This window comes from Mastigoproctus giganteus, chromosome 8 (genome assembly GCF_048544385.1).
Source record: "Mastigoproctus giganteus isolate SK-2022 chromosome 8, ASM4854438v1, whole genome shotgun sequence".
Lineage (NCBI taxonomy): Eukaryota > Metazoa > Arthropoda > Arachnida > Uropygi > Thelyphonidae > Mastigoproctus > Mastigoproctus giganteus.
Window position 1 is genome coordinate 49,133,641 of NC_143582.1, and position 14,924 is coordinate 49,148,564.

At 36.7% G+C, this 14,924-nt stretch overlaps 1 protein-coding gene across 2 annotated transcripts in view; it reads right to left on the reverse strand.

Moving 5' to 3' along the window:
* The window catches only part of LOC150081523 (DDB1- and CUL4-associated factor 6-like), a 328,354-nt gene that overhangs the window by 203,806 nt on the left and 109,624 nt on the right, over nt 1-14,924 (reverse strand). For both annotated transcript variants that reach the window (XM_090380016.1, XM_090380015.1), the window contains exon 8: nt 2,118-2,183. In XM_090380016.1, coding sequence (XP_090236142.1) covers nt 2,118-2,183 — 66 coding nt within the window. The remainder of the gene's footprint in view (nt 1-2,117; nt 2,184-14,924) is intronic.

Below are 14,924 nucleotides of genomic sequence, written 5' to 3' on the forward strand. Positions count from 1 at the left end.
AGACATCAGCCAAAAAAAAAAAAAAAAAAAAAAAAGAAAAGAAAAGAAAAATACTATCCACATTATTTGCCTATCCCTTCTAGTAATTTGTACAATGATCCCCAGATGACTGTTTAGTACCGGTGTTTTGGCACGAATATTGTAGCATGTAACCAGTAGTGCAGAGGAATAGTAGTGTTTTAATTTCACAAGTAGCTCAAAGGTTCTAATCACTTGTTGGGCATATATATTTTTTGTGTTTAGCTAAGCATATAACTAATTTAACATTGTGATCATTACGGTATAGCATAATGCACATCGCAAACTTGATAACATAAGGTATAATATAAAACTAGATACTGTAATAATCACTGCATTTAGGAATCTATTAGCTTAATGTAGTATCGTAAATTAAATTTATTAATCTCATTAATTTTCATTGTCAATCGATTAAATTGTATTTAAATGGAAATCATTAAAGTGCAGAGAGTGCCCCAGACTAGAGCAACAAAGCAACAGGCACAGAATAACTGGAGTGGTGAAGGGGGCAATTCTCCAATGCATCACAGCCTAAAAAAATGTGCAACTTTTGAAATGTTTGCAGACCTTTCTAGAAGAGAACATGATCTAGCCAAGAAGGATGTATCTGTGTCTACTAGGTGCAGAAAGTGCACAGAAATTAGGTGCCAACTCAGCATTCTGATAGGCATCTATAAGAGTTTGAAGAGTAGGGTAGGAATTAAAATGGAGGGGGGATTAAGCTCTCAGCTGCCCAACTAAGAGTTAATCTTGTGCATCAGGCAACGTAGCATCAATCTTCAAGACAGAATGTGCTAGTCTCACAGGAGCAAGTTATTGTTGGCAACTCCATTGCCAGCATAACAGAAAATATATTGTGCAAAAAGGATAGGTGTAATAGGACCAGGGTATGACTGCTAGGGCAAAAATTGAGCAGATATCATCATTTAAGGGCACATAAGGTGATACTGTTGTACACATTGGCACTAACGACATTAAGAAGAGATCTGCAGACTTAATTAACAAGTACAGGTCAACGTTAAAAAACAGTCACAAGTTAGGGTTAAATTTGAAAGTGTCTGCAATTATGTCCAAACACAATAGGAGGGAGTATATGAAGAGAGCCTTGTCAATCAATTCGGCCATGGAGAGACTGTGCAGGGCTGGTGGGGTAGGATGTTTCTCAGCATGGTCTATGCTTGTTAAGAGGAGAGACTGCTTCTACAGGTATGGGATATATAGTTAAATAGAAAGGGTGCAAGAATATTTGCTGATGCTATCGAGGCAGTATTAGGTGGGTCAGAAAACTGCTAGCTTGGGGAGATACACAGACTAATAGATTAACAGTAGCTGCAGGTGAAAGCGATTCTTGCACTGCTTCTATTGAAATGCAATTGAGCAGCAGCCTGGATAGCAAGGGGATTTCCAGGACTGCTGGAGTCATCATGGAACAAGTAAATACAAGGGTTGGGTTAGGATAACTAAGAGTAATAACATGTGCATGTATACAGGTATGTACACCAATGCTAGGAGTGTAGTAAATAAATTTATGGTTGTTACAATGAAATCATTTTATTTTCAATTTCATCATACTGAATGTAAAATAGCATTGTTAATGAGAATTTGGCCGGGACCAACCATACAGAATATTATAACCTGTTGGGATGTTAAAAAGAGGGTTATTTGCAATCAAAGGTTATATACAATCAAAGAGCTTTGATTGTATATATGGTGTGCATGTGTGTGTGTGCATACATATTCTCTCAAAAATATTCAAATACCTCTCCAAAGGTGAGGTTTCTGTTTATGCACAGCTGAATAATATCAGCTGGGCATAAATAGATAAGGAACAGAAAAAAAAAAGTAAATCAAAATGGAAGTAAATCAAATAAATTAAAACAAAAATACTGTATCATCATTTGGAGAATACTGGTGTAGAGAAAGTACACATGAAGATTTGATTTTATTCCCAAATTTTAAAAAATAACATAAAAATTGAAAAAGTGGCAGTCAGTCAGTTGACAAGTGACTGCCTACAAATTAATTGTTTTAAAATTAAAAATCTAAAACTACCTGAGAAAATATATAAATATCAAAATGTTCAGAATCAAATTACTTACGTCATTATTTAAAAAGCTTTCTGCTGTTCGATCTGCTAACACTTTTGGTTGTTTTCTGCTATTATCCTGAAAAATTATCATCTGATAAGTTAAAAAAAAAAAGACATAAATTAAATGCTGTGTATGTATATAAGTACAAACACACAAATGTGCACGTGCACACGCACACGCACACACACACACACACACACACACACATGCACGCGTGCGCACACACACACACATGCACGCGTGCGCACACACACACACATGCACGCGTGCGCACACACACACACACACAAACAGAGAAAATTCTCTCGGTTTGTGTGTGTGTGTGTGTGTGTTCAGACTGACACCTCTCTACATGTGGTGAATTATGGGTATGTACAGATGAGGAAGAGTAAAAAAAACTGAGCAGGATACATCAGCAATATCAGTAAGAAAAAGTATCAGTCATAAAATATTAGGCAGAAAATACAAATTAAGGTGCTAATGGCATTAAAATAAGTGTGATAACCATTTTCAATGTCATTAATTTATTAATAGGTGCTAGAGAAGACCATCTGAACATTCTGACATCAATACTGCCCAATATTGAGAAAGATTTGCTGTGAAAGATGGGATTGTTTTTCATGGGAGTCACAGGTTGCAATACCTACATAACATAAATGAATGCCAAACATTATTTCAAATGGTGCACTTTCCAACATTTTGCAGACTCAAGAATAATGGAAAGAGGTTCCATGGGGGTGGAGAACCAAGCTACACAATAGTCTGACAGTCAGATCAGCGATTTGAGAATGTCCAGAAGTACCAAAAAAGGATAGCCTCTTCTGGACAAATGAAGTTTGAAGAGGCTGCTTCTTGTGGTTTGGACTGCTCATTACATTAACATCATATACTGATGTGACACAGTGCCTTTTGTCGCTATGTTTCTGAACAAGTCTATGACACTTACACTATGCCAGTTCTATTGAACTGAGCATCAGCATCGTCATGTTCCAGCACACTGTTTCTCCAGCTCATAAATTCAGGGTCACACAAACCTAGTTTGAGAACCAAAAGTTTCTGCAATTGGCTTCGCACTATCAAAGATTTCTGATCTGAGTCATATATACCACATCTGTGGTGAGCTGAGATACAGGATCAGGATGATGGAAGTATAGTCCATTTAGATTTCTTCACTATTGTAAAGGAATAAGAGCACCAATTTTCAGTGGGCTGCTATTGTTAACTAGGCAAAACTCTTACACAAAAAAAAAAAAAAAGAAAGAAAAGAAGAATTGCTGCCATCATTCATCGTGGACTCACAGATAATTAATTTCCTTAATAGAACTTGATTTTTTTTTGATATTACTGGTATCCAAATGCTTCTAAGATGGAAAACACAAACTAGTATTAATAAAGGCAAAATGATGCAAGAAAGACAGGTTTATTTATCATCAGCTTAAAAAACTGTCACTTGATTTCATCCTAATATGTTGCCATTCCTTAAATTAACAGGGTGTGTGTGTGTGTGTGTGTGTGTGTGTGTGTGTGTGTGTGTGTGTGTGTGTGTGTGTGTGTGTGTGTGTGTGTGTGTGTTGTTGGTATGAAAGTTTCACGACACAAGAGCAACTGTGGCCAATATGTGTCTGTCAGCGTCATTACGTTCATTTTAATGATTTAGGATGGATATATCAGAGTGTATTTATTATTCCTAGCTGTTTAATATATATAAAGAGCTCACTTAGGTTTGCTTTGTCACCAAGTACATGAGAGAGGTTAGAGGAGCTTGCAAGTTTGCTAATGATTGGAAGGATGTGGTTCGAATGGCTGAATAGGATGGACAATCAATCAGGATGTGCCTTACTGTAAGTTGTATCTGACAGATAGAGCAGAGCAGTGGATCTTCTCTTAAAAGTAAATGTTTGTGAGTGAGGAAGGTATGCACAATGCGCAGTCTTGTTAATATAACTTCCTCCTGTCTATTTGTGCATGAGCTAGATCGCCACAAACATAGATCTTTTTTTATTCTGCGGAGTTTATTGCATGATTGGTCCCTCCAGAGTTGTTTCCAGATGGAAGTATATTTGGTACGAAATACATCCCTATAATCTGTAAATGGTACAAACTGAAAGTTATCTTGTATATTAAGATCTGGATTTTTTGTGGCTTGGTTTGCGTGATTATTTCCTGGGATTCCAGCATGGCTGGGAATCTAACAGATAGACACTTGTTTTCTTGTTTTATGCAAAACTCTGAGTTGTTTTTTGATATGCTGAATCAAGGAATTTGAGGAATATTTGCTGTTCTGTAAAGCTGCTACTGCAGTAAGGGAGTCAGTATAGATTAGAGCAGGTAGAAGTTGATGCTTGGTAATATCATCCGGTGCTAGTTTAATAGCATATAATTCTGCTGTGAAAATACTGCAAACATGAGGCAAGGAGACAGATATAATATATTCGGGTAAAACTACTGCGGCACCTACTGAGTTGTTTGATTTTGAACCATCCGTGTAAATCTGATGACTGTTTCTATTTTCAAAACTGTGCAGTGCATGGAGCTTCTGTATAACGATTGGAGAGATCTCTTTTTTATTCCTGTTTGTAAGATGTGATATGGATAAAGGCACAGTCGGAATCCAAGGAGGTTCTGAGTTTACATCTACTGCAGAAATGTGCTGGAAATGTATTTCCCAAACTTGAGCTAAGTGTCTGAGGCGCAGTCCTACTGGTTTATTTTCATTTGGCTTGCAATCATAATTACTCGTCCATTGTGGATCGTGAATAATGGACCAATTTGGATGTGATGGTTGACTGTATATTTTTGCCGCATACATGCACAGTAGATAATCTCGTCGAAGATGCAACGGGGGTTCCGAAGCATCTGCATATAGGCTAGATTGGTGAAGTTCTAAATGCTCCTAGAGCTTTGCGGAGAGCATTATGGTGAATGGTATCTAGACGATGTAAGATGCTCCTTCTTGCTGAAGCATATATAGGAGATCCATAATCTAATCAAAGATCTAATCAAAGTTTTATATAATAGTAGTAATGTGTACCTGTCGGCTCTCCAAGCCATTGAAGATACTGTGCACAAGATGTTAAGTTTTAAGAGGCAACTAGTTCGAAGTCTTAGTATATGTTCATGAAAGTTTAGTTTTCTATCTATTGTTAAGCCCAAAAAGGAGAAATTTTGAACAACAGGTAGAGCAATTTTATTTAAGTATAAGACCGGTTCAGGATGAAGACCACACATTTTACAGAAGTGTATTGCAACTGATTTTTTCTCAGATATTCTATATCCATTATTTTGAGTCTATAATTTTGTTTATGGATAATTGCAGCTGTCATTCAATTGTGTTCATGCTTTGTGATTGAAATGAAATGGAAAGATCATCTGCATACATATATATTTCCAATGATGGTGGTATAACCTTTGTGATATTGTTCACCTGCAGTGCAAACAGGGTTGCACTTAATACTGAGTCCTGGGGAACCCCTTCCTGTTGTATATAGATTGTAGATAAAGAGCCTTTATATCGTACCTGAAATGTTCTGTCGGCAAGAAATTTTCTATAAATTGTGGAAGTTGTCCTTTGTATCCTAACTGAAATAGATCTCTTAGAATTCCGAATCTCTATGTTGTGTCAAAGGTTTTTTCAAGATCTAGATTTACCATCACCATATGCTGCTTTCTTATAAATGAGTTTCTAATATCTGTTTCCACTTTGACATGTAGGTCAAGTGTTGATCTATTTTTCCTAAATCCAAATTGGTGGGGTGATAAAACATTCTCTTTTTTCCAGCAACCATGTAAGTCTATTATGCACATTTGTTCAAAGATTTTTCCTAAGCAGCTGGTCAGTGAAATCGGGCAATAATTACATGTATGGGAAGGATCTTTTCCGGGTTTGGGAAATGCAAGGACAATTGCATGCCGCCATATGGATGGATATAGGTTGTTCAGAAAAATTCTATTATATAGAGCTAGCAGGATTTCCAGACAATCAGAATTTAGGTGTGTATCATAGTATAATAAATGCCATCAGGACCTGGTGCGCTATTAGGCAATTTTGTAATGGTTGCAAGTAATTCTTCTTTCAGAAATGGTAGATTATAGGAATGAGATATCTTGGTAGAGAAATTCAACTTATTCCATTCAGCTTGCTCTTTATATTTTTGAAAGTCAGTGCTGTAGCTTGTAACTGCTGATATGGAAGCAAAAGAGTCAGCCAAAATTTATGATATCTGGTCTGTTGTAAAAACGTCCTGTCCTTTCCAATGGAAGATTGGAGATTGTGTGCTTGGATATCTTCCACTTAAAATCCGAATTTTTTTCCACACCAAACCAGGATTCGAGTTCCTAGTAAGTGTGAAAGCGAACATGATCCAAGACTTTTTCTTTGCTTTTTTCTGAATTCTCCTCGCTTCACCTTTGGCTTTTTTATATGCAATTAAATTAGGGGTAGTTGGATATTTCCGGAATCTATTCCATGCATGATTTTGTTTTGTTTTTGCTGTTGCACATTCTGCATTCCACCAAGAGTTGTACTGTGCCTGCCTTGCCTTACTTATTTGAGATATTGTAGCTTTGGAAGATTTTAGCGTTGATATATAAGACAGCATCATCTATTGGCAGGGTTTCTATTAATTGCTTATCCAGTTTGATTAATTGCATATATTTACTCCAATTAGCTTTTTTAAAATTCCATACTGTTCTGGTTCCTTCTGTAAGAGTTGATTGTGTCTGTATGGAACATACTATTGGAAAATTATCACTGTTATAAGGATCATTTAATACGAACCAGTCTATACTAGGATAAATTGATGGAGAACATATCGTTAAGTCTATTGCAGAAGTGATACCTGTAGCCAAACTGATATAAGTGTGAGATCCGGTAAATTGATCAACAACTGAATGATCAACAACTGAATTCAGTAAATTCAGTTGATTCAGTAGATGATCAACAACTGAATTCAGTAAATTCAGTTGTTGATCATCTAGGAAAGTTTCGATTAAGTTACCTCTACTGTCTGTGTGAGAAGATCCCCACAAATGATGATGGGCATTCATATCTCCCATAAGGCAATAGGGAGGTTGAAGCTGCATAGTAAGTTCGTTTAATTCCAATCTGGAGAGAGGAGTATTTGGTGGAAGGTAAATGGACGAGATTGTGATAGAAATTCCGATGCCTATTCTCACTGCAACTGCTTCTAAGTTGGTTCTTAATGTTGTTTGCTTAGCTGGTATATTAGTATTCACCAAAATTGCCACTCCTCCTTTGGCAGTTCTGTTATCATTTCTGTCTCTCCAGAAAAGTGTATAATTTTGAAATGGGGGTGAAGATTGAAGTGTTAGATGGGTCTCCTGAAGGCAAATGCATGCCGGTTTATACTGCTGAATAATATCTTTTATTTCATCCAATTTTCCACGTAAACCACGACAGTTCCATTGCATAATAATATGTTGCATTATTTAGGTCTCAGAAGAATTTGTTGAATCTGACTGTGCTTTTGAGTTTTTTTGTTTATCATATTTGGGTCTGTCTTTCTTCGGAAAATTAGGACGAGGTGTGTCAATATCTTCTGCAGGGTGTAGTTCTAATATGTTCTCTCTCTCTGTTCATCAGTATCCATTTGGTCTATGTTTGTTTGTTTCTGTTCACACAGTTTACTAGATGCTGTTTGCTTTGTTTTTGAAGATGTTACTTCTGATTTCTGCTTTCCAGGCACGGAAGTATCTTGCTCTTTAGCACTGGATGTTTCTTGTGAAGCTGTTTTTGTCATTAGTATTACTTTACTCCAGTCTATAATTTGATTTACTACCTCCATTTGAGTGGCTATAGTTTGCTGTCGTTTCACTGATGAAGCATAGGAACGTGAAGATTTGGTTGCAAGTATCTGTTTTCTTGCTTCCGGATAAGACACTTTATTTTCTATTTTGTATTTTTGAATTTGCTTTCCCAATACCACATTTCGCATGTCTTCAAAAAAGCAGGATGATTTTCGTGACAATTGGGACAGAGTGGTGTAGCGGATGTGCAGTTTGCTTGATTGTGGTCTTTTGATCCACAGAGTGGACAGATAGGATCACTGCGACATGTCGCCTGAGAGTGTCCGTATCGCTGACAGTTGTAACACCTTATTGGATTTGGTATATATGGTCGGATTTTGTAATTTAAATATCCTGCTTTAACTGAATGGGGAAGAGAAGGATTGTTAAAGGTGAGAATTACTGATCAGGTTGGAATGAGAATTCCATCTTTCTTCATCATTATCCTCCTAACATGTATCACTTGTTGTTCCGTTAGCTCGCGCAGTAATTCTTCCTCTGAAACAGTCAAAAGGTCCCATTCGGTAATAACACCTTTCGATGTAGTCAGGGAATTATGTGGGGTAATTTCAACTGGTAGTCCTGCAAAAGTTTTCGTTTTTAGCAATTTCTCAGATTGATGACTAAGTGAGGTTTCTACTAAGAGATCACCTGATTGTAATCGTTTTATCATTTTTGGTGATCCAACCATGGACTCTATAGTCTTCTGAACTAAGAAAAGGGATAATTTCCCAACGGGTTGTGATGATAATGAATGTATCACCAAAAAGAAAGGAACAGTAGGCTGAGAGCTGTTTATTTTCATTCTCTTAGCCTGAGACATGTTCAGCTGTAAGTCATCACATTTATTGGAGTTAACTTTCTCCAATCTTGTGTTGTTAGTTTTTTGGTCCATTTTCAACTCCTTTTAGTCTTGGGTGATGTCTTTTCACCCAGGTCCGGTCCGGTCCAGCCCCACCACGGGGAGGCAGGAGTAGTGCCACAAAGTGACCAAGCGAGTAAAATAGAAGGTTAGTACACAGAAAAATTAAGAAAGGTTATTTTCCTTTCTGAAACTTCTTCCTTATGCTTTAAAAAAGAGAACTTTTATTATATATTTGAATAACGGAAGAAAAACGTGAACTCAAAGTGAAAAGCTTATTTCTCTAATATAATCGCAGTAGAAGTTGCAGGTAAGATCGCTTGGCCTCAAGATTCGCTTGGCACTCGGGGCCGTGTGTGTGTGTGTGTGTGTGTGTGTGTGTGTGTGTGTGTGTGTGTGTGTGTGTGTGTGTGTGTGTGTGTGTTACAGGCTATATATATATATATATAATTTTTATAAGCAGATTAGAGTATGAGTTGGGAATGCTGACCTGTCAGATGTAGTTACCATGGAAAAATTAAATAAGTGCCTGAAAAATAAAAGCAGATAAAATACAATAAACTTAATGCTATAGATCCTAAGATTTTAACTTTATCCAAGAAGTTAAAATCTTATGATCTATAGCATTAAGTACTATTTATTGTATTTTATTTTATTTTATTTAGCCCCTTCACGGATTATCCCGAAATATCTCGTTTTTAGGTTTAAAAGTTATTTGGAACATACACGAAATATCTCGGGATAAAAGCAAACAATAATACCTCGAAATTTACGACTGAAACCTATTTTCTCGAGCATTTATCTGGCTAATTTTGCATTAGCCAGATAAATCCCAAGATTTCTCGGGATTTTATTACACCTGGCAGCAGACGACTGACTTTCATTTTACTTTTATTGTACAGCAATTTAGGAACAGTAGCTCGCGTTCCTACGTGCCGCCAGTAATCAAAATAAAATAAATGCTGAATACTGATAACGTTAACTAAATGCTGAATATTGATAAGCGGTTACCAATCAGAAAACAATATCGAAAAATATTTCGGCGCCCTCTTCAACTGCCGGCCATAAGCGATGTTTACCTCGCCTATCCACTTGCAGTGGCCATGTGTCAGAATACAGCTAGTTCACGATTATTGCTTGTACGTTCCCCTTAATTTTTTAAATTTATTTTTATAATGAGTAGTGAAGAACAAGAAGAAGAGATTAGTGACAAATATATATAGTGAATTGGAAACTTCTGGTGAATCCGGCTGAAGATTCTTTTTCAAGTTTTGATTCAGATAAAGAAGGTGATGTCAGTGTTTTAGATGCTAGAGAGAGGGGCAAAATTGACTGCACTAAAGACCCCCCCCCTGCCACCTCCAAGTTTTCCATTTGCTCAGCCAGGTTTGTGCATTGAAAGCAATACAGATGAAATGACTCCCATAGACTATTTTGCTTTATTTTTTTATGAAGAACTAATCAATCGAGTGTGCACTGAGACTAATAAATTTGCAGAACAAAGTGGAACTCGTGATTCTAGTTGGACTCCAGTGATGCTTGCTGAATTGAGAGTATTTTTTGATCTGAAAATGCTACAAGGTATTGTGAGAAAGCCTGATGTTGTTGTTGTTTTGGTTTTTAGGAGCATTAGCAACTAAGGCCATATTGCTCCGGGAACATGTGGTGGTCATTCCCTGCCCTTTCCGCATCCTCCATATTTGGTGGTAACGGGCTCGAACCCCGGTCTAATCTAGAAGCGTGTGCTATGCACTGTTGCTCCTTCCCACCTGGCTACGGATGTGCCAAGAAAGCCTGAAGAATATATGCACTTGTCAAAAAAACCATTACTTGAGACACCAGTGTTTGGAACTACGATGGCTCTTAGGAGTTATAAAAAGATAAAACAATACCTTCATTTCTCAGATAATGGGTCATATGATGCAAATACGCACCCAAATCCAAAAGTAAACAAGGTTTATGATATCTATTGCTTCTTAGAAAATAAATTTAGTTTATTTTATTTTGAAACATAATTTTTAGTTAAAAATTATGTTTCAAAAAGAGACATAACAATAGATGAAAGCTTGATGCTGTACAAAGGAAGACTCAGCTGGGTGTAGTACATGCCACCGAAGTGCGCAAGGTTTGGCATAAAGTATTATATGCTGTGTGAATCCAAAAGTGGCTATGTTTGGAATTTCATAATATATGTCGGAAAGGCACAGAAATGGATCCAGACTTTATTGGTCTTCCAATGTCTACACAAGTGGTTTTGACTCTTGTAAAGCCTCTGTTAGGAAAAGGATATTGCCTCACAGTGGACAATTATTATACCAGTCCCCAATTAGCTGATATTCTCATCACAAAGAAAACTGATGTTTATGGTACAGTGAGACTAAACAGAAATGAAATACCAAAATGCTGAAGAAGGAAAAGCTGAAAAGGCAAGAGGTTGCTGCTTTTCAAAGAGGGAAAGTCATGGCCTTACGTTGGAAAGATAAAAAAGATGTAGTGTTGTTGTCTACGGTCCATAATCCTTCTCAGGAAGAAATAGAAACTCAAACAGGAGTAGTGAAGAGACCCAAAGTAGTTTGTGACTATAACTTTTCCATGGGAGGTGTAGATAAAGTTGACCAGCATTTGGCAAACTATCCCATGCCAAGGAAATGGATTAAAAAATACTACAAGAAGGTTTTCTTTCACCTAATGGACCTAGCTGTGTGGAATTCATTTCTACTGTATAAAGCCACGATTTCAGATGGCCAAAAAGCTCTTTCAACCTTGAATTTCAGATTGGACCTGATTGATGAAATTATCAAGAAATATCACCCGCAAATTCCAGCAGTTAGAAAGGGAAGACCGTCTTCAAGCGTGCCACCCAACTCGCTATTCACCAGGCCATTACCTCACTGACATTCCACCAACTGAGAAGAAGTTTCCAACTATAACTTGTTGGATATGCTTCAAAAATCAGAACAGAGATGGCAAGAAAATCAAAAGGAGACACGCTACATGTGCGAAATATGTGAAATTGGTCTTTGCATCACTCCTTGCTTCAAGACCCACCACACCAAGTAAAATCACTGTTTGTTTTTCATGAAATGCCGTTTTTTTATGGAATGCTTTTTTTTTTTTTTTTTATGGAATTCAAATTGTCTTTCAGGGAATAAAGTAAGTTTGCATTTTTTTTTGTGTTTTTCTATTCCTTTCTTTTAGCACAAGTGCTAATTTATTAAAAAATCTGCATAATTTCCACACTTTTTGGCATACACAAGATAACTCGGGATAGCCCAAATGGGTTAATTGCTCGCATGTATTTTATACTAAAAAATTTATAAAAAAAAAAAAAAAAACTATACAATGAGCATACGCGCGATGCATACTTTTAATCTGTAAAATAAAAAAAAGTCGATCCGTTAGGGCACATTTTCAGGGAAGGGGTTAATCTGCTTTTATTTTTCAGGTACTTATTTAATTTTTCCATGGTAACTACATCTGACAGGTCAGCATTCCCCACTCATACTCTAATCTACTTATATACATTCCATTATGGTTACTGGGTATTTCTGCTATTACTAGCAGTTCCACGAATCTATAAACAACCATCTCAATATATTAATTTATCTTACCATTTTTAGCCATTACTTTTCACTACAACTAATTATTATTTTTAAAGTATATATATATACAGCCTGTAATTATAGGAAGCAATGACTATTATTGGATTCCCAATTCACATAATTCAGCTGATTAAGCTACTGTACCAGGAGCAGGATGGTACTGTAAGAACCAGCATGGGAAATATGCACTTTTTCAAAATCAGTAACGGTGACAAGCAGGGCTGTATTTTGTTACCTTGCCTTTTTAATCTTTATGCCAAAGATATTATGCATGAAGATTTGGAAGATTTTAGAGACTGGCAACAAAACTGGAGGATGAAGATAAACAACCTTTGTTATGCAGATGATACTATGCTAATTTGTCCAAGGATCATCTTAAAGAAACTCAGGGAGAGTATGTGAAACAAGTGAGAAAAAAAGATTGTTTCTGAATGTGTGTAAAACTAAAATTATGGTGATTGGTGATAATGAAGGTTAATGGGCAAGATGTCGAGGAAGTTGATGAATTTGATTACTTAGGGTCAAGAATTAAACAAAATGGTGACTGCTCAAACAATGTAAAGAGACAAGAGACAATTACTAAAATGTTGATCACTCATCTGACAAAATTATGGAGAGATCAAGATCTGCCCCTAAAGACAAAACTGAGAATCACTGATTTGTTAATTTTTTCAGTTGCCACTTATGGATGTGAAGGATATAATATGAAGAGAGCTGACAGGAAGAAAATTCAGGCATTTGAAATGTGGTGTTATAGGAGAATACTGCGTATTTCTTACCTTGATCGAAGAACAAATGAGTGGGTATCGAATAAAATTGGCCTAAATTCTTCTTCATAACATCAACAGAAGAAAACTTAAATTTTTTGGACACACAGTCAGTAGGGAAAACTTTCTGTTGAAGAATATAATGGAAGGAAAAATCGAGGGGAAGAGCTGCAACTAGGTGGAAGAATGGGATCAGTGAACTTTTGGGCATTACATTTTGTGATACTACTCGCATAGTAAATGATCGATGCAGTTGGAGGAATTTGTTGGTGGCCACAACACGTAGCTATTGTGGCCACCAACAACTTCTTCTTCTTCTTCTACTGGAAGAAGAAGAAGAATATATATATAGCCTATAATTTATTACACACACACGCACGTGGCCTCTGCAGCCGAGTGGTCAGGAGTGGGAGTGCAGTAGCACACACACTCTTTGAGTAGACCGGAGTTCAAGCCAGTGACTGCTAAATACAGTTGATCTGCCAACCAGCACTGGACCAGCGTGGCAGATTATGGTCCATTTCCCTCAACATGAATCGTTGAGGAAGCTTGCATCCTGCAGTAGGATAATGGCTGCAGTTCACCTTTTTTTTTTTTACACACACACACACACCACTAAATTTTGAATTTTTAAAAGCTGGAGATCAAGTAAAAGATAGCAGGTAAAAAAGCAAGAGGTTTTTTTTAAAAATCCAGACTTTTTATGTATCCGAATTTAAATTTCACTAAACACACATTTTATATTAAGAGAGTCATGGGATAATTTACCAGTACAGTACTTTCAGATGCCTACCTAGGATTTTTGTGTCTGGATTTTCTCTTTGATATCAACTGATTTTTACTGCTTCATGAAAGAGCCATTGCAGACTTTGCCCTCTTCAGAAATGTTGAGTCAAAGTTTTGTTCATAATGATAGAACTGTTACCCAGACTTAGCCATCAAGAGCATTTCCCAAGCTTCACCAGAAATATAAGATCTGAACTCAGTTTTATTTTTCTCACCTGACTGAATATTCTCTCACACTCAGCACTGATATGAAGAATTATTAAAATGCCAAAAATGGCTGAAAGAATCAGAATTTCATTAGAATCAGTATTATATTTCAAATTTCCTTGTGCATTCGTCAGTTCCCCAGCCAAAGACCATTATACATTATACATCAATTCTTTCTTCTTTTGGAATAGCATCTGGTAAGTTCTCACACTGAAATTGACAGATCTATTGTTGCAATCATCTATTTCTCTATCTCTAACAATATTTGAGAAGTCCTTATTCTCAATAAAAACTTGAAACTAGAAACATGTTCACCAAAAATTTGAAAATGCACTACCAAATGATTAAATTTGTACTATCCCAACGTTTATAAGAATATCATTTTTCAATGGGAACTTGTGCAACATGTAGCCACATACAGCAATAACATACATTTAGACTCTCCATGACCATAGCAGAAGAAATGCCTATGACTAATTCAGCATAATCCTTCTGATTTATGTTGCTATGGTAATCAGCATCCAAAATGAACGTGGAAGATTGATGAAACAATGCTTATAATCACCAATGCTCTCCCCACCCCCACTGGGTGGTAGAAAAGGCCTGGGTTCAAATTCTGTCAATGACACGAAGAACTTCTGTTTGATTTAAACTTTTATGGGGTTCAAGCTGCGGCTGAGTTAGTTAGTCTTGGGCAAAGATAGCACGATTTATTCACCCCTGAAAACTTAGGATTTTTGTCCAGCAAAGCAGGCAAACTGACCAAAGAATATACACAGGTAGCTAG